Here is a 21,858-nt window from a genome sequence, read left to right on the forward strand (position 1 = left end):
CGAAGGCTAGTCAAATCGGACAGCTTCATTTCATGGACCCCAGCATAGAAGTATTTGTGGAATTGTCTTTCTAGATCGGCCCATGTAATAATTGAGTTTGGTGGTAGAGTCGTGAACCATTGAAAGGCCGATCCAGACAAGGATGACGAGAATAACCGTACCCGCAGGGCATCTTGCGTAGCTGCCTCCCCGCATTGGATGATGAATCTATTCACATGCTCTACGGTAGAAGTGTCATCCATCCCCGAAAACTTGGTAAAATCAGGGACCTTGTACCGATGGGGAAACGGCAACAAGTCATATGTAGATGGGTAGGGTGTTCTATAGGTATAAGTTTGCACTTTCGGCTTCAAGCCGAATTGTTCTTGCATTACCTCTGCAATTTGCGCCGACCAATCTGGTTGTGGCTGGCGAACAATTGGCGGCGGTATCGGCACGTGCTGATAAATCGGAGGCTGAATAAAAGGAGGTTGATGAAAAGGTGGTATCTGAGTATAAGCCGGTGGTGTAGTAAAGGACGGCTGCTTGTATGAACCACTTGTTTCATCATATAGCATGAGTTCTGACGTCTTGTTGACCTCCGGAGCGATAGGCTGGTATGGTGGTATGATCGGCCGAGTGGCCGTTTGGGAGGGTGTCTGGAACGGAGGATTTCCTTGACTGACCGATTGATTCAAACCGGTCGTATTTAAGGGTGTCCCCCAGGGTAAAGGGATGACTGGAGGGAGCGGTGCAGAGGACAGTTGGATAGAACCATATCCCAAAGGAGTTGATGACGCAGAAGCACCGGATCCTCCGACAGAAGATTGGATCGGCTGTGAAGCCTGATAAGCCTGATTTGGTGGAATCGGCTGAAAATACGTTGGTCCCTTGTACCCTTGAGGTATACCTCCGGCGAAGGAGTTGACAACAGCATTGTGCACCATGTTTGAAAGTACCGGGGATTGATTGATGAAGGCGTGATGAAGAGATTGTTGAATCATATCGGACATTTTATCCGAATCTTCAGAAATTGTGATCTGACGGGGGGTAGGGAAAGGAGTTTTTTTAACCGTCTCCCCGCTCCTGGAACGACTGAAGGATTTCAAGCAAGTTTTCCGGACTTGCTCCAAATAATTATTCAGATCTTCCTTTTGGTCGTCCTTTAGATCTGCTTCCGTCACTTCGATGACGTTTTCTTCGGAGACTTCAGCAGCTTTCGACATGATAGCGGTTGTATTGGTCCCACCAGGCGTGCCAAAAGTGTGTTGGCGCTAGAAATCGGTTAACCGAATCCCGGCGACCGACACACGACCCGGGAGAATCTGCTTAGCTCCTGTTCGGGTGAATGCCCTAGTGCGGTTCACGCGGCGTGCCAGCCAATCTGACCTGTTGATTGGCAAGGAAAAACACGTGTCAGGTTCAGAAACTACGATCGGCTGAGTTTCCGATCGAGAGAGCTTATCGGCGAATCGGCCGATTTACTGTGATAATGAAATCGGCTATAAGACAGCACGATCCCTGTAGCCTTGTAGACAGAAAAATACTAAAGTAATCGGTACAAAGCTTGTGATAACAACACTAGGAAAAGATCTAATCGGCAACGAATGGATCTAACAACGGAAAGTAATGAAAGCCGATACTACCGATTCCTAGCGGGATAACTGGTGATAAAAACTAGGAAAACAGGTAAAAACCTATGAATCTAGTTGATATCGATAACTGATGAATAAATCTAAACGAAACAACAGCGATGCGCCGGAAGTTAAAGCTTAGATATTACTCGATAAACGGAACTTACAGAATCGGCCGGAGATCAAGATGATGCAGCCCTGCCAACCCGCACGAACTCGTGAGAAGAAAAAGTAATGGCGAAGTCGCCTGCTCGAAAGTAAGTACGAAGAAGAAAGTAACTTGTTGTATTGATTGATTGTCGTGTTTACAGATTTACAAAGGTAGCTATTTATAGCCCCGTACAGATAACTTCTTAACCGACTAGAATTCTATCTCTAATTCAAACAGAAAACAAATATCTACAAGCACAATTCGTACTAGGTTAGCTACCCCACGATTCGTGGGCTGATCTCCACCTTATCCTTCCACCCCTTTCCAAGCCCATACAGGCCCAATTAGTCCATCCTCCTAATCGGCCGATTTCTCATCGGCAAAGGATTGCCGATTGGGAGTCTGGCGCATTCTCCCTGAAGCGAAGCAAAAGCTGCCAGCCGATTCCTCATTATAACACCATTTGACCGATTCCCAACTGTACTTCTTCGATTTCTTTTCTTCTTGACGCCGATTCTATTGGTGACGAAATCCGGCGTCAACAGGGCGTTACACCCACCAACCAATGTACTACCTCAGGATACCCTCGGTAGGTTGCTGGGTATAAAACACCGACACCATGGCAACAGAGGGGTCATTGCCTTGGCTGCTACCAAAGTAGCCTCCCAGAGGCTCCTCCTCAACACATCATTGACCAAAAACACCCAACAAATAAGTGAATAGGTCCAACAGGTATCACTGCCTTGGCTACTACCAAAGTAGCCCCCCAGAGGCTCCTCCTAAACACATCATCCCCCAAAACCAGCCAGCATACAAGGAAACAAGTCCAATATGTATCATTGCCCCGGCAGCTACGAAAAGTAACCTCCCAGAGGCTCCTCATCAACGTCATCGAACAAAGAAAATCCCACAACAACATCATTGCCACGGTTGCTACCCAAGGTAGCCTCCCAGAGGCTCATTATTTCATAGAACAACCATATTAGCCTCGAGCAGGCTCCTTGTCAGCAACACAAACCGACATTAGAGACAGGTTCATGGCAACAAGTCCACATCCATGCGGTAACTACACATGAATTGTAAATAACCTCATGAATCGACTGTAGACAACAAGCCAAGGCATAGAAGCCAGAACATTGCAGCAAATAGACATGCAGATTTGGCGAGGATACCCCACTAATCACACAAAGAAACCGTAATATCAGATCCACTCCATGGGAACCCTAACCCGAGGGATTCCACCCAACAAATCGTAAAAGATCGAACAACAATATGAAAACTCCACCGTAGGAGACCCTACCCCATCGCAAACAAGACGAACCTCCACCCTAACTGTAAGAGGATAGTGGATTCGGGCAATACCTACACGAAGATGAAGACAACTATCGTGGGGAAGATGAGGAAGTAGCGTGTGCTAGTGGACAAGCCGAGGGACGCCTAGAACAGCAAGTAGATGAGGCATATCTGCTTGGTGGAGAGGAAGAAGCAGGTCACACCGGGGATAAAGATGTTGCTCAAGTTGCCGGGGATGAAAAGATAGCAGATCTGCTCGGTGACAAAGACGAAGCACAGATCCAATGTTCGTTGCTGACGGAGACCCAGCGCTTGCCGGTGAAGAAGTACGCGCGGCCGCCGTTGCAGGCGACCATGGACACCTCCGGATCAGGCGTCCCGCAACCAGCCGTGCCGTCGCCTCCGCCCTAAAGTCGCCGGGATGAGATGAGAGGAGTGGAGGAGTTGAGTGCAAAAGGGAGACAGGAGAGAGGAGTGGAGGAGTTGGTGGAGGCGGCGCGTCTGCGAGGGAAGAGGGCGACACGCCCGGGAGGCCACCACTATATACCGGCGGTGGTAACCCTAGTTGGCCCAAATTATGGTGCCAGGCCACGTCTATCTCCCGACTTCCCTCCGCATGCGTGAAAACACGCTCGCACGGGCTTGCACCGCATAAAACGATCGATTTTTGCGTTCCACATGATGCAGGCTGGCAGGTCATTTTTGCACCGCATGAGTCTAGTCCGGAAGACCGACCAAGCTAGTAAACACAGCTGGTTACACCAGCTGGATCTGGCCCAATCTCAGCCGCGGCGTCCCAGCTCACACAGCTGCGTGGTGAGCACAAAGCCAACTATTCTTTCAAAAGAGTACCGTGCGCTCGCCACACAAAGCAGCATACGCTTGTTTTTGGAGGGTACCCTCTCTCGCGAGTGGGTGCACAACAATTCAAACTTAAATTTTCTTCCGCGTTTAAAATTCGGACTCTTTTTTAGTCATAGCTCGTGAAGTTCTACACTGCTCTGTTTTTGGCTTCTTGCAGCAGCAGCATCTTTGATGTTTTTGTCACTCACGGGACGTCTGTTATTTGTCTTCTCATCACAATAGTTTTTCTTGCTGTTCAGTTTTGGCATCTGCGCTGCGATGTTTTCGTTGTCGCTTTTGCGGATGGGCGTGATGACTCAGCTTACGTGCACGAAGAGTGCGTCTGGGTTTAGCAGAGGACGAGACGCTGAAGCCTCTGGTTGAGCAGAGACGGTCAAACAGGGAACTGGGCAGCACAGCATGGGCACAGGTCGGATGCATATCCTCACGGGTCTGGATCTCGGGACCATCTGTCGCGTCACTTATCCAAATCAAGCGACGCAAACGTTTCGGTACCTTCGTTCAGTAGCATGATGCAGCCATTTAGGCATGTTTTATGTTTGGTTACCCAAAGTACGTGACATTTATTGTGTTGTTTGGTGGAGAAGGGACTGCACGCAGCATGTGGCACAATTTGAACTACATTTTTAGTCTACGCGAGAAAATATTGATCTACAGGTCACATGCATGAGCACAAGGTTAACTCATCAGTGTCCCTGCTTGAGGATTTGTAAGGTATACTACTGTTTAAAATATAAGAGATTTAGTTTGTGTAAGTGAAACTCGTCTAATTTTATCTAAGCAAAGTTAAAAAAAATTGACTGCGGATAAAACTATAATCCCATTGGAACGGAGGGAGTAGCAATGTAACAAACTAAAATCAGTATCTCATTTCTGCCATAAGCCCTAGCTCAAACTTGGCATGTCACGACTATAGTTTCATCACTTGCAAGACATTTGCTTGAGCATTGTAAGAGGATCTGGCCTCTGAGGTGTCTAAAATAGTAAAATCTAAAACTAATTATAGGTATGAAAATATCACCCGTAAGAAACATCATTATTAGATTCATTTCTAGTCGTGGTAGGTGGATGAAAGCCCCCAACAACAACAAGGCGTCATTACTTATTGGAACCATAATACCATATCCATTGTAAACTAGCTAAGTATTGGAAACTTGAAAACTCTATCAAAAGTCGTAATTAAGATATTTCAAAAAATTTGAAAAACTAACTCACCGTTCCCGCGCAAATTTTTACGGCCAAACTCCATCCCATCCATGAGATGCAAAAACACACAAATGTCAAACATATATGCACAAAGGACAAAAATAACATACTTTATTATTTTTCTTTTAAACCCAAATTTACCCTTTTCATCTTCCAAATCATGTTGAGTTTGAATTTGAAAGTTTATATGGCTCATCTTTGAGATGGTGAGTTCTTCAAGATTTTATAGAACTTCCTTATATGGGTTTTAACGAGGGTTTTAACACACATGACAAGTATGTACATCTTCAGCCACTTCGTGTGAATTGATTGTACTTACCTTATGCACTCATTTATTACACAAAACCTACCTATTGCGCATTATCGAATCTACTCCATTCGTCCCATGAAACAAGTCACCCAAGTAATTTTAGGATAGATTAAGGAGGTAAAATGAGCCCAATTGCGTCTATTTGTTAGTCATATTTGGTGCTAATTGAACTGATGCATGACTATATGCACATGCACATATGAAAAATTGAGTATAATGACTTATTTTTTAGACAAATTTTGAATTTCAGAATGACTTTTTTTTATTAAGGGAGTATCCAATATCACGCAGGAAGAGCAAGGCAAGGGGGGAATGATAAGAGCAAGTATAATGACAGGTTGTAAGTAGGCTGAATGCTGAGGTGGAGGAGAGAGGAGAGAAGAGAGAGGAAAAGCATGTTGTAAACTTACAACCCGTTTAGACACAAGAATCAAAAAAATTTGTAAGAGAGATAAGTATGCCTTGTATTAATATTGAAGAACTCACTAGTATATGGATAGGCTGAGAGGATAAGTATGCTTTATATTAATGCAGCCAGCAGCCGGCTGTATTATTAGCCTTGCTCTAAAGCCACAAAATCATAGTCACGAAATATTACCGTTGCCTCTCCTAGTTTTCACAATTCACACTATTACTCATAGGCTCGGGCTGTTTCCTTTTTTTTTCCCTCGAGAAGATGATAGTACCGGCTGTTGGTCCCTAGGCCAGTCAGCAACTCACCCACTTCACAAATATCCACCCACCAACAATCATAAGAAGGCTAATCCCACCCGCCACCACAGAATCTTTTGCCCACGTGGCATCATCTCGACCCTTTATTTACCTCACCCACACGGTCACACCCACCCCAAGCCAAGCGCAACTGCTGCAAGCAGACGACGCCACCACGCCCCCACACCCTCCGAGAGCCACGCGCCATGCCCCCGACCCCGACCCCCGCCGCCGCCGCACCGGGCGCCGCCGCGGCGCCGGCAGCGGGGGATCAGGCGGCGTTCCGCCTCGTCGGCCACCGCGGCTTCGTCCGCGTCAACCCGCGCTCCGACCGCTTCCACACGCTGTCGTTCCACCACGTCGAGCTCTGGTGCGCCGACGCCACGTCCGCCGCCGGCCGCTTCTCCTTCGGGCTCGGCGCGCCGCTCGCCGCGCGGTCCGACCTCTCCACGGGGAACTCCGCGCACGCCTCGCTCCTGCTCCGCTCGGGCTCCCTCGCGTTCCTCTTCACCGCGCCATACGCGCACGGCGTCGACGCCGCAACCGCATCCCTGCCGTCCTTTTCCGCGCCCGCCGCGCGGAGCTTCGCGGCCGACCACGGCCTCGCGGTGCGCGCCATCGGGCTCCGCGTCGCCGACGCCGAGGACGCCTTCCGCGCCAGCGTCGCCGCCGGCGCGCGCCCCGCGTTCAAGCCCGTCGAGCTCGGCCTCGGGTTCCGCCTCGCCGAGGTCGAGCTCTACGGCGACGTCGTCCTCCGCTACGTGAGCTACCCGGACGCCGAGGACGCGCCCTTCCTGCCGGGCTTCGAGAACGTGAACAACCCCGGGGCGCTGAACTACGGGCTCAGGAGGTTCGACCACATCGTCGGCAACGTCCCGGAGCTGGCGCCGGTGGCCGCGTACGTCGCCGGGTTCACGGGGTTCCACGAATTCGCCGAGTTCACGGCGGAGGACGTGGGCACGGCGGAGAGCGGACTCAATTCGATGGTGCTCGCCAACAACTCCGAGACCGTGCTGATCCCGCTCAACGAGCCCGTCCACGGCACCAAGCGCCGCAGCCAGATACAGACGTTCCTGGACCACAACGGCGGCCCCGGCGTGCAGCACATCGCGCTGGCCAGCGACGACGTGCTCAGGACGCTGCGGGAGATGCAAGCACGCTCAGCCATGGGCGGATTCGAGTTCATGGCGGCTCCACCGCCCGACTATTACGAAGGTGTGAGGCGGCGCGCCGGGGACGTGCTCTCGGAGGCTCAGATTAAGGAGTGCCAGGAACTGGGGGTGCTGGTGGACAGGGATGACCAGGGGGTGTTGCTCCAAATCTTCACCAAGCCAGTGGGGGACAGGTAAAGAAAACTGAACTTTTCCAGTATTTGCATTGCATGCCTGCATGTCGAATTCCAAATCAATAGGAACAATTTCAGGTTTGTAGTAGTCAACTAATTGATTGACTGCATGCATACTGTACAGAAAAGGTATGGGACATAAGATTCTCTTGGAACTCCTTTTGTGCCCTGATGCATGATGCATCTTTATGGAGATTGTGACAACTAAAAGGGATTGAAAGAAGGATGTACTGAGTGAAAAATCAAATGTTTGATTCTTCTTGCAAGCACACCCTATCTCTCAACTGATTACATAAACTAATTATCAGCTGTGGTCATTTGCACTTAATTTTTGAAGATTTTGGTTTGAGATGTCAGGGTTAATGCTTTAATATGGAACCCTGTATTCTAGTGTTTTCTGACTGCATCGATTGCTAATTTCTCTACTTCTATACTATTCTGGATCTAATTGGATCAGCTATGTCATCCAGGCAAACATTGTTCTTGGAGATAATACAAAGGATTGGGTGCATGGAGAAGGACGAGCAGGGGCAGGAATACCAGAAGGGTGGTTGTGGCGGTTTTGGAAAGGGAAACTTCTCGCAGCTGTTCAAATCCATTGAGGACTATGAGAAGTCCCTTGAATCAAAGCAAGCTGCTGCGGTTCAGGGATCCTAAATTAGGAGCTAGAAGAAGTGCAACAGTTGTAGTGCTTTGTGTTATGGAGCAAAACAAAAGACGTTGCCAGAAATGGATGTTGTAATTGTTGAATATATGAAGAAAGATCCTACAGTAAGTGTAAAAGGTGGAAGAGAGGGCAAACACCATAATATTGATAATGCATTGTTTAGCGACTTTGTTGTACTACAAGTTTGCATGAAAATAAAATGAGCCATGAGGAATGATGATTCTGTGCCTGGAGTAGATGCTTGTAATCACTTGATGCTAGTTTTTGTTTATCTGAAGCCAGTTGACCTTTGCTTCTCCCGAGATAATCCTACTTTCATATCCACTACAGCAAATTGCATTCAGCAAACAGAATAAGGCCATCTAGACCTCTGGCTGGATTTATCAGGTATTCACGTGCTCATATTAAATTCTGTGAGCTTGAATTCTGCGACCTAACTGCATTTTTGCTAGTCATCACTCATCATGTGCCATTAGAGATGTTTCATTCATGCAGAGTAACACAAATCTCTATGAAGGTAACCAAATATTTACCAGAATGGTACCAAAGCATGTCCAATGTGGCATGTATGCTTGAATTCTGTTGGAAGAGAAATAAAAAAGGGAGATGGTAGCAGACCTTATCTTCAGGAACAAGTTTGCTTCAGCTTATTCAAGCGGCTTATCAGCCACCAAACAGTATTTTCCTCTCACAACAAATCAGCCGTTTCAGCTTTTCAGCCGGCTTATAAGCTGAAGCGAACAGGCTCAAGACAGCCTGGAGAACATGTAAGCATGGCAGCCCTCAGTGACATCAAGCGGCATGATCCGGTCCAGAGAGGCAGTCTGTGATGCCTCAGGGACATCATAGTCCCTTCATTTCTGCACCATACTTTCATGATCCTGTGCAACCTGGTGCAGTGGTGCTGGAGCACGGAAGCAGCCAGCGGTCCAATCAAACCGAGCCTTGTTGCGGCAGAGATCACATCTCTCATCATCACAAAGATTGCGCTGTCTCGCTGCTGAATCCAGCCGACCAGCCAGCCCACAGATCAATTCAAATATAGGCGCGTGGTGAAATGAAACTCCTTTTGAACTTAGGTGTACCTGCTGGAGATCCTGCAGGGCTTGAACCTCGGTGAAGACAGATGCAGCCACTCTCAACAGAGCTGAGCCTTGAGATGTCGACGCCTCCCAACTCCGTTCCTCATTGTAGCTTACAGCAACTGATCTAGCCACTAGCCTGACCCATGCTGCTGCATCAGGGACCTTGCTAGCACAGTACACGATTACACGAACGGAAGCAGTAGTCGGCCAGTGTTCTCCAGGAACAGGATGACAAATTACATCAGGTCTTCGTGGCTGTTCACCATGTGAGATTGCATCGCAGCTTCAAGACGGTACGAGTGCGCGAAACCCGCCGGTGGGAAGTTGAAGTCCAGTGTCTTCCACCATGTACAGTGCAGATTCTGATTTACACCTGCAGCCTTGGAGGGTGCCTCTTCCATTTCAGAGTCCATTAAGTAGAGCAACCTTGTTTCCATGGATACCAGATGATCCAACTCCATTAGCAAAAAATGGATTAGCCGGACCAATCTGTAGCACTGAAAAGAGTAAATAGTTTGTCGGATTAAATCACATTAACTCATAGATTATAGAAGTCCTAATTCTGTCATTTCTGGTCTTAGGAGGCTCTTATATCCTTCTGAATTTGTAGACTTGCGTGAACAGAAATGAAGATGTTACTAGCAGGATCATGGTAAGAAGGCTTATGATGCTCGAGGCAAACTTATGACTGAGTTAGGAGCACACAAGACCCAGAAAAACACTGCCCATCAGCACGCACGAAAGTTCACGATATCTGCAGCGCATCTTGATTCACATGCAATGCGACTGCTATTCTTTGACTGCGCCATTCAAGTGTGGGCTGGTTTAGCACAGCGTACAGGTTTGAGTGTAGTATCTGGCTTTGAGTCCCTTGCCAAATTATGGATATGTGATAAAAAAAAACAACATGGTGTGACTGTTAGAATTAGTTATGGTTGCATGTTATCTGTAAAGCAAAGGCTGTTATACTTGTCATGGACTCGGTTAGCTAGATAGAGTTGTCTATCTTTAATTTGTATGATGTAAACAACAACATTCCCGGCCCAATGTAATCTTGTGCCTCCAGGCTATATATTAACATGCAACCGTGGCCGGTCAAGTTAGGCACCCACGTTCTCCAATTTTACAGTGACAAATATGCTTTATGCAGCTGCTCTGTGGAGCATTTGGAAAATGGAACATGGAGCAGCTTGCAGCAACTCCAGCGACCAGTACTGTCTATGTTAAGGAACTGAGGAGTGACTGCTGTTGTGTCCAGGGAAGCAACTAGTAGTAGAGCGGCATGCTTGGCGAAGATTTGGAGCAAACACCCCACGAGCTTCGGCCCGGCCCGCTGTCTCCGTCTAGCTTTAGACGGCCTAATCAAAGAAGCACAATGGCCCATGACCCAACCAACCGACCACTGGAATGTGAAGGAAATTTTGAATTGTGCCCTCTTGGCGCCAACCACGTCGTGGTTGGAATATCCTCCTCTTTATTCGTCCCGCGCGCTCTCGCGTCGCCACGCGCCGCGCTGCTCCCGTGTGCGGTCGCCGGGTTGAGGAGCCGGTCGCGGGTTGCCGGCGATGCTGCCGGGCCGGGTGGGCGTGTTCTGTTGCCAGGCAGTAGTTGGACCAGCACAATCCAATCCCTGCACAGTGCACACCCTGCCTGCTGCTCTGTGAAGAGCATAGCCGCTCCTCGCATCGCGTCACCTCCGGATCACTGCCTTTAGTTTTCCATGTCCCGACTCCCAGAGCAATGAAGCATGCTGAGGGCTGAGGCATCACTTTGCATCCGAAATAGAGGCGCCCTTCCCCAGTTCATGCATCCGCGTGGTCAAGCCGAGAGCCGACAGCGGCGGATCGCTCTGCCAGCGCCGGCGCACTACCAACCAGCTTGTTTTATCTTCCGGCTGTCACGGCCTCCTTCCTTCTGTTGGAAAAATCACCCATGTCAAAGCTAAGATGCACCCGTACTGCTACTTTGAGATGGTGGAAGCTAAGAATACGCAAATAAATAAGAGAATGTGACTTAGGTTACACAAGGCACCGATCGCGCGTATTCACGTTCCTTTTCACGTAACCAACTGCATGACTCGTGACTTTTTGCTGTTTGTGTGTGCAACAGCCATTAGAGGTGATAATCACGCAGTCAATGCCTTACTCCGGAATTAAGTGGGCAGTTACTACTGCCAATTAGTGAGACGATTTTATAGTAGAAATGGTCAGCAAAAGGCTGCTATCTCTATAAAAAGTCCTGGAAACGTCCAAGGAAACACACACGAGACACCCACGAATTACTGCTCTTCTCCCTTTTTCCACCGGTGAAGTGTGCTATGGTACTGAGCTGCTGGATCTCGTCGGCTCTTCTCTTTGGCGTGCATCGAGGAGGAGGGTGAGCGATATCTCCGAGGTGTTGCCATCGTGAAGCATGCACGAGGGGCAGCGCAACTGCGCGACCGCTCGAATCGATCGACTACGTTCTACACTGCCACATCAACGATCTGAACTGCACCGAGTAACCCTGCAGCGAGTCTACACAAGGATGAAATGCTTGATTTGTAAGTCCACAAATTGGATCTGTTACAGTTTGGGTTACATCATGTGCAGGAAGGTTATGTGCTTAGAAGTTCTGGTTACATCTGTTTTGCTTATGCTGCTTTTACACACTGTTTAATGAGCATATTGCGGGTTACGCCTGTCTGTTTGAATCTAAAATTCGGTTACATAACAGTAGCAATAAGTTACGTAATATACCTCATGTTTATATCTGGTAGATTTAAACGCATATTTCCAACACCTTCACCTGCCATGGCAAGCAGCCCACCTCCACGATGCCACGTCGGCAAGGAGGCAAGGGAGGGTGACGCACGCGCGCTCCGAACGGTGGCCGGGCTGATGGAGCGCGGCAACGGCGCCCCAATGTCGTCATCCTTGGGCATGCTACGTCATTCCTTGACCATATCGCCCGCGCCCGTCAGAGCAAGAGGAGGAGGCAGCCGTCGTGGTCGGCGTCGACCGCGCCCGCCGGAGCAAGAGAAGGAGGTAGCCGCCGTGGTTGGCGTCGACTCCTGCAACTGCAACGTGCACCGCCTGCTCATCACCCGCAGTCCGCAGATACCAGGGTCAAGTGGTTGACAAACTTGTTTGGTTCCACGGACTAAAATTTAGTTCCTGTTACATCGAATGTTTAGATACTAATTAGAAGGACTAAATATGAGCTAATTATAGAACCAATTGCACAAATGGAGGCTAATTCGCGAGACGAATCTATTAAACCTAATTAGTCCATGATTTGACAATGTGATGCTACAGTAACTATGTGCTAATTATGAATTAATTGGACTTAATAGATTCGTCTTGCGAATTAAACTCCATCCGTGCAATTGGTTTCGTAATTAATCTATATTTAATACTCCTAATTAGTATCAAATATATGATGTCACGGGACTAAACTTTATTCTCCTGCCGCTCGCAACAGAACCACCGATCGGTGCTGCTCTGCCTGCCCGCGGCGAACAAGTTGCTGCCTCTCTTTAAAAAAAAAGTTGCTGCCCGAGACCTGTCGGCGTGGATGCCGTAGAATACAGAGCATTAAGGGCCTGTTTGGCTCCAACACTTGAAGTTTAATACCGATCACATCGGATGTTTAGAGGCTAATTAGAAGTATTAAATATAGACTAATTACAAAACTAATTGCACAGTTGGAGTGTAATTCGCGAGACGAATTTATTAAGTTTAATTAGTCTGTGATTTGACAATGTGGTGCTACAGTAATCATTTGCCAATGGTGGATTAATTAGACTTAATAGATTCGTCTCGCGAATTAGCACAGGGTTCTGCAATTAATTTTATAATTAGCTCATATTTAGTTCTCCTAATTAGCATCCGAATATCCGATGTGACACCGTTAAAATTTAGCACTTCGTATCCAAACACCTCCTAAGTTAAGCCGAGCCGTATCCTCTTCGTGGGTTCAGAACTCCAGATCATCGATTGACCCTGCTGCCCGCCGTGTACTTGATCTGGCAAAGCGATTGCATGGCAGCATGAGAACGGGGCTTCGATGATGCATAAGCTTGTATGTGCAGCAATCTTTTTTTAAAAAAAGAAATGGACTCGTGGAGTCGATCGAACAATGAATGTGTCCTCCGGGTTAGTTACGTCTATCCATTTTGTCCACTTAACCTTCTAAATAAAATTTTAGCTTATTTTACTTTCCTGAACTATTTCATTTGGTCCAATCTACCCCTGATTAGATTTCTCTTTTTAAATTTCTCTTTTTAGATTTCTCTTTTTTATTTCTTCGTGTATGACTTGAATTTTGAGTTCAAATTTTGTGAGCATATGTTTTTGCCTTAGAAAATTATACTAAGAATTTTTCATGATTATTTTCATAGGTTAGGAATATATAATACTAAATTGATCTTAGATATACAAAACTGTACGAAAAGTAATCATGAAAAAATTTTAATATATTTTTTAACCTATAGCATCATGTTATAAGTCAACTGACAAAATCTGAAATTAAAATTCAATTTGTACGCGAAGAAAAAAAAAGAGAAATCTAATTAGGGGTAGATTGGACAATGAAATAGTTTGCGGGAGCTAAGTGAGCCCAAATTTTGCTTAGGGGTTAAGTGGACAAAGTAAATAGACGAGGAGAGTAAAATAGATTTTTTCCAATAAAAAAAAGGTTATAATTCAAAGGCAATCGGCTAAAAATAGCCGTTTTATTCTTTAGAAGGAAAAAAAACAATCGATGCACCCGTCCGATCATGCTTCTGCCTTCAATCTTGAACCAGTCAACATCGACTCACAGGCGAGCTAACTACCGGTCCTCCTTGTTCAGCGGCCCAACGGACAGCCCGGGACCCCAAGAGCCAAGAAGCGGTTCGGTTTGCTTCGCTCTGCCGCGTCCCGAAAACCCTCCGGCATGGTGCCGCCCGCGGCCCCGCCGCCGCAGGAGGGCGCTGCGATCGACGACATTTCGGAAGGTGGCGTCGACGAGGAGGAGGATCCAGAGGAGGTGGAGCCGTGGGCCCTATCCTCCGACTCGGAGCCGGACGCGGATGGTCCGGTGCTTGAGCCGCCTCCCGCCGGACCCTTCCCCCACGCGCCGTGGTTGAGCCAGAGCTTCAGGCGGCGCAGATGGCGGTGGCGGAGAGGAAGACCAAGGAGGAGGTGAGGCAGCGGTGGCGCCGGTGGGCCGGCGCGAGCGTGTTCCGGCAGGTGGTGCCGACGGACAAGGTCGCCAGCGTCATCGGGCGCCGTGGTAACATGTCGCACCCGTGGCCACCGACGATCGCTTGCGACGTGAGAAGAACAATCGGATCGAGAGATGGGAATTTGGGACCGGGCGAGGAAAGTTCCTCTGCTCGTTCGGTATTTTCAAACGGATAATAGTGTTACCGGTTACAGACTCCTCTCCTCTCTAAAGAGTTCTCGCTACCTCACTGCCAACAGGGGCCCACCCATACTCACGCGACACACACACATAACAGCTAACACTCGCTACGCTCGAGACATGTCGTTGGCACCTTCTTCAGTGAACGTTCCCTCCTCAGCTTCATTAGTCTCTAGTCCGGGCGTCACATAACACCATCAAGAGCCTCTGCGATGAGACCCGTGCTCGCGTCCTCAAGCATGCCTTGGTACGGTCTCATTTTTATCTCCACCAAGTTGAGGGATTAATTAACTCAATAAGAAACTGGATTGCTCTTGCAATCGTGCCTGTTGATTGTAAACACTAGAGATATAAACTATACCTCGTGTGTTCATTCTGCGTAGCATTGGTTTTGGTAGGACGAATTTTAAATTTATTCCCGAACTTCAGAAATTGACACTTCAAATAATTTGTGTTACGCTGCTCGTTGCAATGTGCTGCTACATTCTGGAGGCAACCATACTGTGTCTTATGAATAAGAGGCTGATATCTGCGGCACTGTTAAGTTTTGAACCTTGACTTGCTTAGGAAATGGATATTTAAATGGTAACAAATTGCATGCATGATATTCTGTAATTGCGTAATTAAATGGTACAAAACTAATGTATCATGTAAAGGTATCAGGATTGAATGTGATATCTGCATGAATTCTTCAATTATGATATTCAAGCATATAATTAAGCGGGAATAGAAGAGATCAATTCTGATGGAACTTTATCTGCTTCTGCACCAGTAATATTTTCTGTCAGTAGTTCCAGCTGCACAAGCTGTCAGTAGTCACAATAAAGTCAATCCAAGAAAGTACTGGTGCTACAATAAGGATTATAGTTGAAGGTATGTTGTTAAGTATCTTCATCAAAAATGTTCAGTTAAAGGTTGTATTCATTAGTGGTTGGTCGTTAGATGGGTTATGTGCAGTCTAATAAGTATTAGTGTACTGTTTTTTTAACTACGGTATGACAACGTTACTTCACTGTTGGAATATCGACAACGAATGTGACTTCAACCAACGTCTTTCCCTTAGCTTTTTTTTCTTTTCTAAAATATAGTACTTCACCTTTTCAATTTCTGATTCAAGACATCCATGGTGCACATTTATTTTCTGGTCTCAGTTTTTCTAAATTACATGCATCCACAATTGCAATTTTATTATACGTTTTTAAGTCCTCTTACAATTTGTTGTGCTTTTTCATAGTTTTTTTTACAGCACCTGACTTTTTCTCATAAAAAAGTAGGACCAATCTTGTCACAAGACTTGCACTAGCTCTATTTGCTTGAATATCTCCTGTTCCACAAATGAAAAATTGGAAATAGAAAGGATTCTTACTTGTCTCTTGATTGATTTGGTTGTTCAAATTACAAAATACTAAATTTTGTTGGTACATATTAATCAGTCAACCAAAAAATTTCACCCTAGTTCTCAATGCTGGTTTTATATCCGGTTTAGGCTTGTGATAAAGGGTTGAGTTTGAATTCCATGCTCGTGAACATCTTATATTTTCCATTGCAATCAAGTTTTATGCTATATAGATTTCAAGAGTCCAGCTGTAACACTTTCTGCTCCATGTGTTCTTCTAGATGAGCTATTGAGTTGTGAGACCCTAGATGAAAGAATTGTGGAGATACATGGTGCTTCTCTCAAGGTTTGCAATGCCCTAAAATCACTGACTTCTCTGGAAGTTCCTAGTTGATCATGGTGTGCTCCATCTATTTGAAAGAAAGGTATATTTCTGCCTGCTCTCCTTTGCATAAATATTTCAGCATCTTGTAGTATTCTAATGCAATTGATGTTTATTTTGCTCATTTCAGAACCAAGGAGTAACCCAGCCACAGGATACTTCTAAAGAAAATCAATTTATTGATGTTTATCCTCTTGCCGTAAACCAGGTTTTTTGGTTATCTGATCAACAAAGTTATAGTAAACAATAGGCAGTAGACTATTGTATGGACATGGCTTATCTTTCTGTGACCCTTACTCCTTGATGACACACAACTGATTCCTTGATGACACAGGTCGTGTGCTAAAACAATATACTCTGTAGGTAGTAGCGACAGCCTAAATCTTTTGTCAGTTTCCTTGCCTGATTGCATTCAAATTTCAACTGTTATACCCATTCTTCTTTGCACTTGATTTTTCCATATTTTTTTGTATGATCAGCTGGGTCATACTAATCCAAAAGGCAATAGATTCTTATATGGATGCAATCCATCTTTTCATGACACGTACTCTCCAGATTTGAGCCAACAAACTGATCCGTTAACAACACAGGTCTTATTATCATCTGGTTTGTATGTTTTGGTTAAAATTTCAGCTATTATGCCCAGTATCTTTTGAATCTAATCTTTTCCATGTCATTTTTCCTTTTCAGTAAATATAAGCTAAAGGATCATGTTTCCAACAGTCACACTTCTTCAGACCTTGCTCTTTCATAACATTTTGGCTTTCAGATTACGCAGACAATGAAGACCCCACTGCCATATGTTGATGAGATAATTGGCATGAGGGGATAAAACATTGAGTTTATTTGTTCTGGTAGTGGAGCAATTTTCGTTCTTGAGGAAATCGAAGATTATCTAGGCAAGGTTCTAGTTATCATCAAAGCCCATTCTTCGTAAGTTCAAATTGCACATCAACTATTACAGGTTATCTACATTTCATATCTCTTGCATTCTTGTCTTGTACTTGGTTGCTGAGTTAAACTGGGATGCTATATCACTATTGTAGCACTGTTGAAGTCCAAGAACTAAGCTTACATAGTCAGTTGATGGGTGAAACTTTGTTTGTAATGTCATGTTTTGAGATTGCAGGTGTTTGTTGTGTACTTTTTAAAATCGTATGTCATACGTTTAGTTTTATTGGAACGAAGACAAAGTGCTAAAGCTTGTTGATTTTTCTCATGAAAAGCATGGAAGGGATCACATAAAATCTCTCATTCCTGTCTAGAACCTTATTTGACGCTTGGTAGCGATTTTAACCAGCTCACAATTAGCAAAACCTCAGAATTCCTGCCTCCTATCTGGTATCTGGCACACAACACCTTATAAATTGTCATTGAAACTATAAAACACTTGCTAAGCGTGAGGCTGGTGGCAAATGTCTCTGAATATATGAGTACTACATACAAACTTAAAATTATCTTATACAGATGAATCGTCCAGTCATGCGCCATCAAATTTTTCTGAATGATGTAATCGTGTGTTGATGAATGCACTGCTCATTGTAATTGTTGCAGGAGGTTCTTTCAGGCAATAGAAAGCCACCACCATCAAGGAGCTGTTACCGCGACACTGAAGCTGGCCCACGGCTGCTGAGCTCCTCTCATGCTGCCATGCTGGCGCAATGCTGCTGAACTCCCCAGTTCCCACATATACAGGCCCCGTCGCCCCAGGTGGCTGCACTCCCCACATGCCATTGCAACAAGTTGGTACTACGAAGATTAAACACCTCGTGACCACTGGAGATACCCTACTTACCATCATCACAGGGGCTACTACAGGCCATAACAAGGCAAAATCACGGCTGTGCTCCTGACGCTGGCGTCTAGACGATGTCCCCTGACCAAGCTAGCTAATTAATTTGTATGAGAAGTATAGCCCTTATAAACTTGCTAGACTCGCTTAATCTCAGCACTATGACAGTATGGTTAACTGAGAGTGAATAACCTAGCCTCTGTCCTGAGATGAGGAGTGTATGATGTTTATACTTGTGAACTACAGTATTTCGTGGAATTATTCACTGTTAGAACATTCCATTTTATTAATAATGACTTGAACACAGAATAATTCACACACAGATGCCACGGGGGATGGAACCACTGAAATCATTCTTTGAGAGATCAAAATAGTTCAGATAATTGAGTTTGGTTCGGCAGTGCAGATAGCAAGCTTGCGGTGAGGCTATTACTGTGGTATGTGGATACTGAGAGTAGACGGTTGTCTGGAATTTGCCATAGGCTGATTTGTACACAAAATAATTCACACACAGAGTAAGCTTGCATTGAAGAAGGCTCTTGCTGCGATGCATTATAGTTAAACTTGCTGAGATAGACCTGCAGGGTAGACTAGTCATAAAAATGCATCGCTGGACAAGCTTACAATTGGAATTTTGGGAAGCATACGGCCTACCTCAGCAGCAATATTGCCATAGTTATTAGACAGAAAAAAGGCTCTGCAGGGTGAGCAATAATGTAGACCAAGGAAACATAGGTCCAACTAGATAATGCATTAAAAGAGAGATATCAGTAATTCTAAGATTATTCAGCTAACCAATTTCTTGAACATTAGATCCATTCAGCAAGCTAAAACAACTCCTGAATACCACGATCGATGGTGGGGTACGACCAGTCAACCACTCACATGATAGATCGAGCTAAAGTCAAAAGCTCCTAACAACGATCACCAACAACAGAAAAATCACAAATAGAAAGCAACATCTGTTTGCATTCTTTGGGTGCTGAGCCCTCCTCCTTGGTGGCGCCCTCTCCATCCTCAAACTCATTTTTGGCATCCTTGTCGTCATCCTTGGAGTCTGCATCAACAACAGGTTCTTTGCCTCTACATCCGCTGCATCCACCACCACCCTCGGCTTCGGCTTTAGCTTGTTGCGCACTACGTTGATAGCCGCGAAGGCATCACTGTATGTGAGGTAGCGAAAGATTGGCTTGAACGCGGCAGGGCCTGCGAGAACAGTCTTGCTCGTCGTGCTCCAGCATGTTCAGCATCCAAGTGTTCACTTCCTTCTAGCCTCGCATCTTTGAAGAAACGCCATTTGTTGTGGCTAACATCTAGAAATCCCAACAGGTACAGATCCTCCAGTGAAAATACAAACATCACATCTTGCTGCTGGATAGGAGAAACGAACTCCGGAGGGAGGCGCATGATCAATACCGGATTCTATGGACGTGAGACAGAATAGAAAGAAGGAGCCCTTGCATTGGATATATGTAATTTTCTCACAATGTCATATTTTGATACTTATTAAATAATATGAAATCTACATTATGCATCTAAAGTATAACTATATATTGATTATTTTCTATTTTAAAACATTGCGACAAACTTTTAGTTTCATAGCTATACAAACCAAATGCTTAATTAAATTTAATATATCAGCTGCTAATATATACTTACGGATATCAAATTTACTTTCCTCAATCTGTCTGGATGTAGAATATGGAAAGATGCAGACAGAATGTCCTAATCCACTCTATGTGAAAGATTATATCATATAAAACAACATGGCGAGTCCCTGATCTACGCTATGTCATGCAATGGGTAATCAGTAATGCATACAGAAACCAGAAAAAAGGTGAGAAGAAGCATCATAAGGCCATCAAGATTCAAGACATCGTTTGGATGTATCTCACATGTTCCATCTTGTTTTCTGTGACTTTGGATTGTACGAAAAGGGCTTGGCAAGCCTATAATCTGCTTCATCTTAAAGATTAATAATTTACACAGGCCCACAGCAGGATTAGGTAAAAGTAAAATGAAATGCTCATCAGGTCCCTGGATTCATCTGAAGCTTTTCCTCACTCAACTGCATTGCATTAGTAACCATTCGTCGCATTGGTTAACTGAATTCATCAGAATAATACCAAAGCACTACTGGTGCATTTATCATAAAACTGATCCATGTGCTGCCTGTGTTTGAAGATCATTTGATCAAGTGAAAAGGGAATAAAGGAGAAGAAATAATAGTACATCTCATTGTCAAGAGCAAAACAGCCTGGAGAACATGTAAGCATGGCAGCCCTGCAAAGCATCAAGCAGAGGGGCAGTCTGTGATGCCTCAGCGACATCACGGTCCCTCCATTTCTGCACCATCCTTTCAGCATCCGGTGCAACCTGGTGCTGCAGCACTGAAGCAGCCAGCGGCCCGATCAGATTGAGCCTTGTTGCAGCAGAGAACACATCCCTCATCGTCACGAACATGTAAGCACGCTGCGCTGTCTCGCTGTCGAATCCGACCAGACCACATATCAACCCAAATATAGGTGCATGGTGAAATGATACGATCTTAGAACCAAGGAATGTCCGCCGGAGATCCTGCAGCGCTTGAATCTCAGTGAAGACAGACGCAGCCACTCTCAGCAGAGCTGAGCCTTGAGATGCAGATGCCTTCCTGCTGACTTCGTTCGTCAATGTAGCTTCCAGCAACTGATCAAGCTTGACCCATGCCCCTGCATCAGGGAACTTGCTAGCACAGTACACAAACGGAAGCAGAAGGCTGCCAGTGTTCTCCAGGACCTGGATGACAAATGACCTCAAGTCTTCCTGGTCATTCACCATGCGAGATTGCATAGCAGCTTCAAGACCGTAGGAGTGTGCGAAACCGCCAGTGGGGAGAATGGAGTCCAGTATCTGCCATTGGGTCCAATGCAGACTCTGATTCACACCCACTGCATTGGAAGGTGCTTCCTCCATTGCACAATCCACTGATTGGAGCAATCTTGATTTCTTCGAAACTGGGCTATCTGACTCCATTAGCATCAAAATAGAGTGGATGGGCCAATCTTCAGTACTGAAAAGGAGCAAAATCATAATATGGTTAGGTCACAGCCAGAAAACATTGGCAATTTGCACGCAAGAATCTACAAACTATCTGGACTGTAGACGTTTCCCACAGGCAATATATTTGCCATTGAGTCATCCAATCAAGAATGAACTCGCAGCCGGGCATTTCATCAAACACCCTGGGAGCGTCAGTCATATAGCACAGTAATATGCACGAACATGATCTAGAATTGGGTCGCACGTACGCAAGCTTTGCAGCACAGATAGAACCTTTGGAACCAGATGGCAGATGAACAAGAATTGGCGAGTACCTTAGTTGTTTGGACAGAGATATTTGCTCCAAGACGTCGAAGGTCGCCGGCGAGCGGCTGAGAGGGCTAGCTCGGCTTAGAGGTCTCCGCGGGGAACCAAGAGGTCGCTGCGTCGATCCGCCGGACAGGGAGTCCCTCGAGGTCGAGGTCGACGACGGGGGTTGACCCTCCCGCAGCGGTGCCGCGAACGCGGGGGTTGGGGGGGGGGGGGGGGGGGGGGGGGGGGGGGGGGGGGGGCGGGGACGCAAGAGAATAGTTTTTTAGAGGACGCATGGGCCTCTACCAGCCTATGAAACCATCATGGCCCGATCCAATCCATCCTTAACCCATCACAACCCACACGGACTCATCAGGCTTCT

At 46.0% G+C, this 21,858-nt stretch overlaps 2 protein-coding genes and 3 pseudogenes across 2 annotated transcripts; 3 read left to right on the forward strand and 2 right to left on the reverse strand.

The window, feature by feature from the left end:
• Positions 1-3,864: 3,864 nt before the first annotated feature.
• LOC117841821 (U5 spliceosomal RNA) lies at positions 3,865-3,974 on the forward strand (annotated as a pseudogene).
• A 2,325-nt stretch (positions 3,975-6,299) lies between these two features.
• Positions 6,300-8,383, forward strand: LOC117844874 (4-hydroxyphenylpyruvate dioxygenase). Its single transcript, XM_034725699.2, has 2 exons — positions 6,300-7,493; positions 7,964-8,383. The coding sequence occupies exons 1-2, from the start codon at positions 6,355-6,357 to the stop codon at positions 8,148-8,150; spliced, it is 1,326 nt and encodes a 441-aa protein (XP_034581590.1). The 5' UTR covers positions 6,300-6,354; the 3' UTR covers positions 8,151-8,383.
• A 523-nt stretch (positions 8,384-8,906) lies between these two features.
• On the reverse strand, positions 8,907-9,713 carry LOC117853324 (urease accessory protein F-like; annotated as a pseudogene).
• A 4,449-nt stretch (positions 9,714-14,162) lies between these two features.
• LOC117853335 (uncharacterized) lies at positions 14,163-18,022 on the forward strand (annotated as a pseudogene).
• A 2,213-nt stretch (positions 18,023-20,235) lies between these two features.
• Positions 20,236-21,694, reverse strand: LOC117843772 (urease accessory protein F). Its single transcript, XM_034724477.2, has 2 exons — positions 21,500-21,694; positions 20,236-21,195 (listed from the first exon to the last, which is right to left on the reverse strand). Exon 2 carries the CDS (start codon positions 21,162-21,164, stop codon positions 20,385-20,387), a length of 780 nt encoding a protein of 259 aa, XP_034580368.1. The 5' UTR covers positions 21,165-21,195; positions 21,500-21,694; the 3' UTR covers positions 20,236-20,384.
• Positions 21,695-21,858: the final 164 nt, after the last annotated feature.

The sequence above is a fragment of the Setaria viridis genome, chromosome 1 (assembly GCF_005286985.2).
Source record: "Setaria viridis chromosome 1, Setaria_viridis_v4.0, whole genome shotgun sequence".
NCBI lineage: Eukaryota > Viridiplantae > Streptophyta > Magnoliopsida > Poales > Poaceae > Setaria > Setaria viridis.

Coding starts and splice junctions, on each gene's coding strand:
- LOC117844874 (XM_034725699.2), top strand. CDS start 6,355: ATGCCCCCGACCCCGACCCCCGCCGCCGCCGCACCGGGCGCCGCCGCG. Junction 7,494..7,963: donor ACCAAGCCAGTGGGGGACAG/GTAAAGAAAACT, acceptor TATGTCATCCAG/GCAAACATTGTTCTTGGAGA.
- LOC117843772 (XM_034724477.2), bottom strand. CDS start 21,164: ATGCTAATGGAGTCAGATAGCCCAGTTTCGAAGAAATCAAGATTGCTC.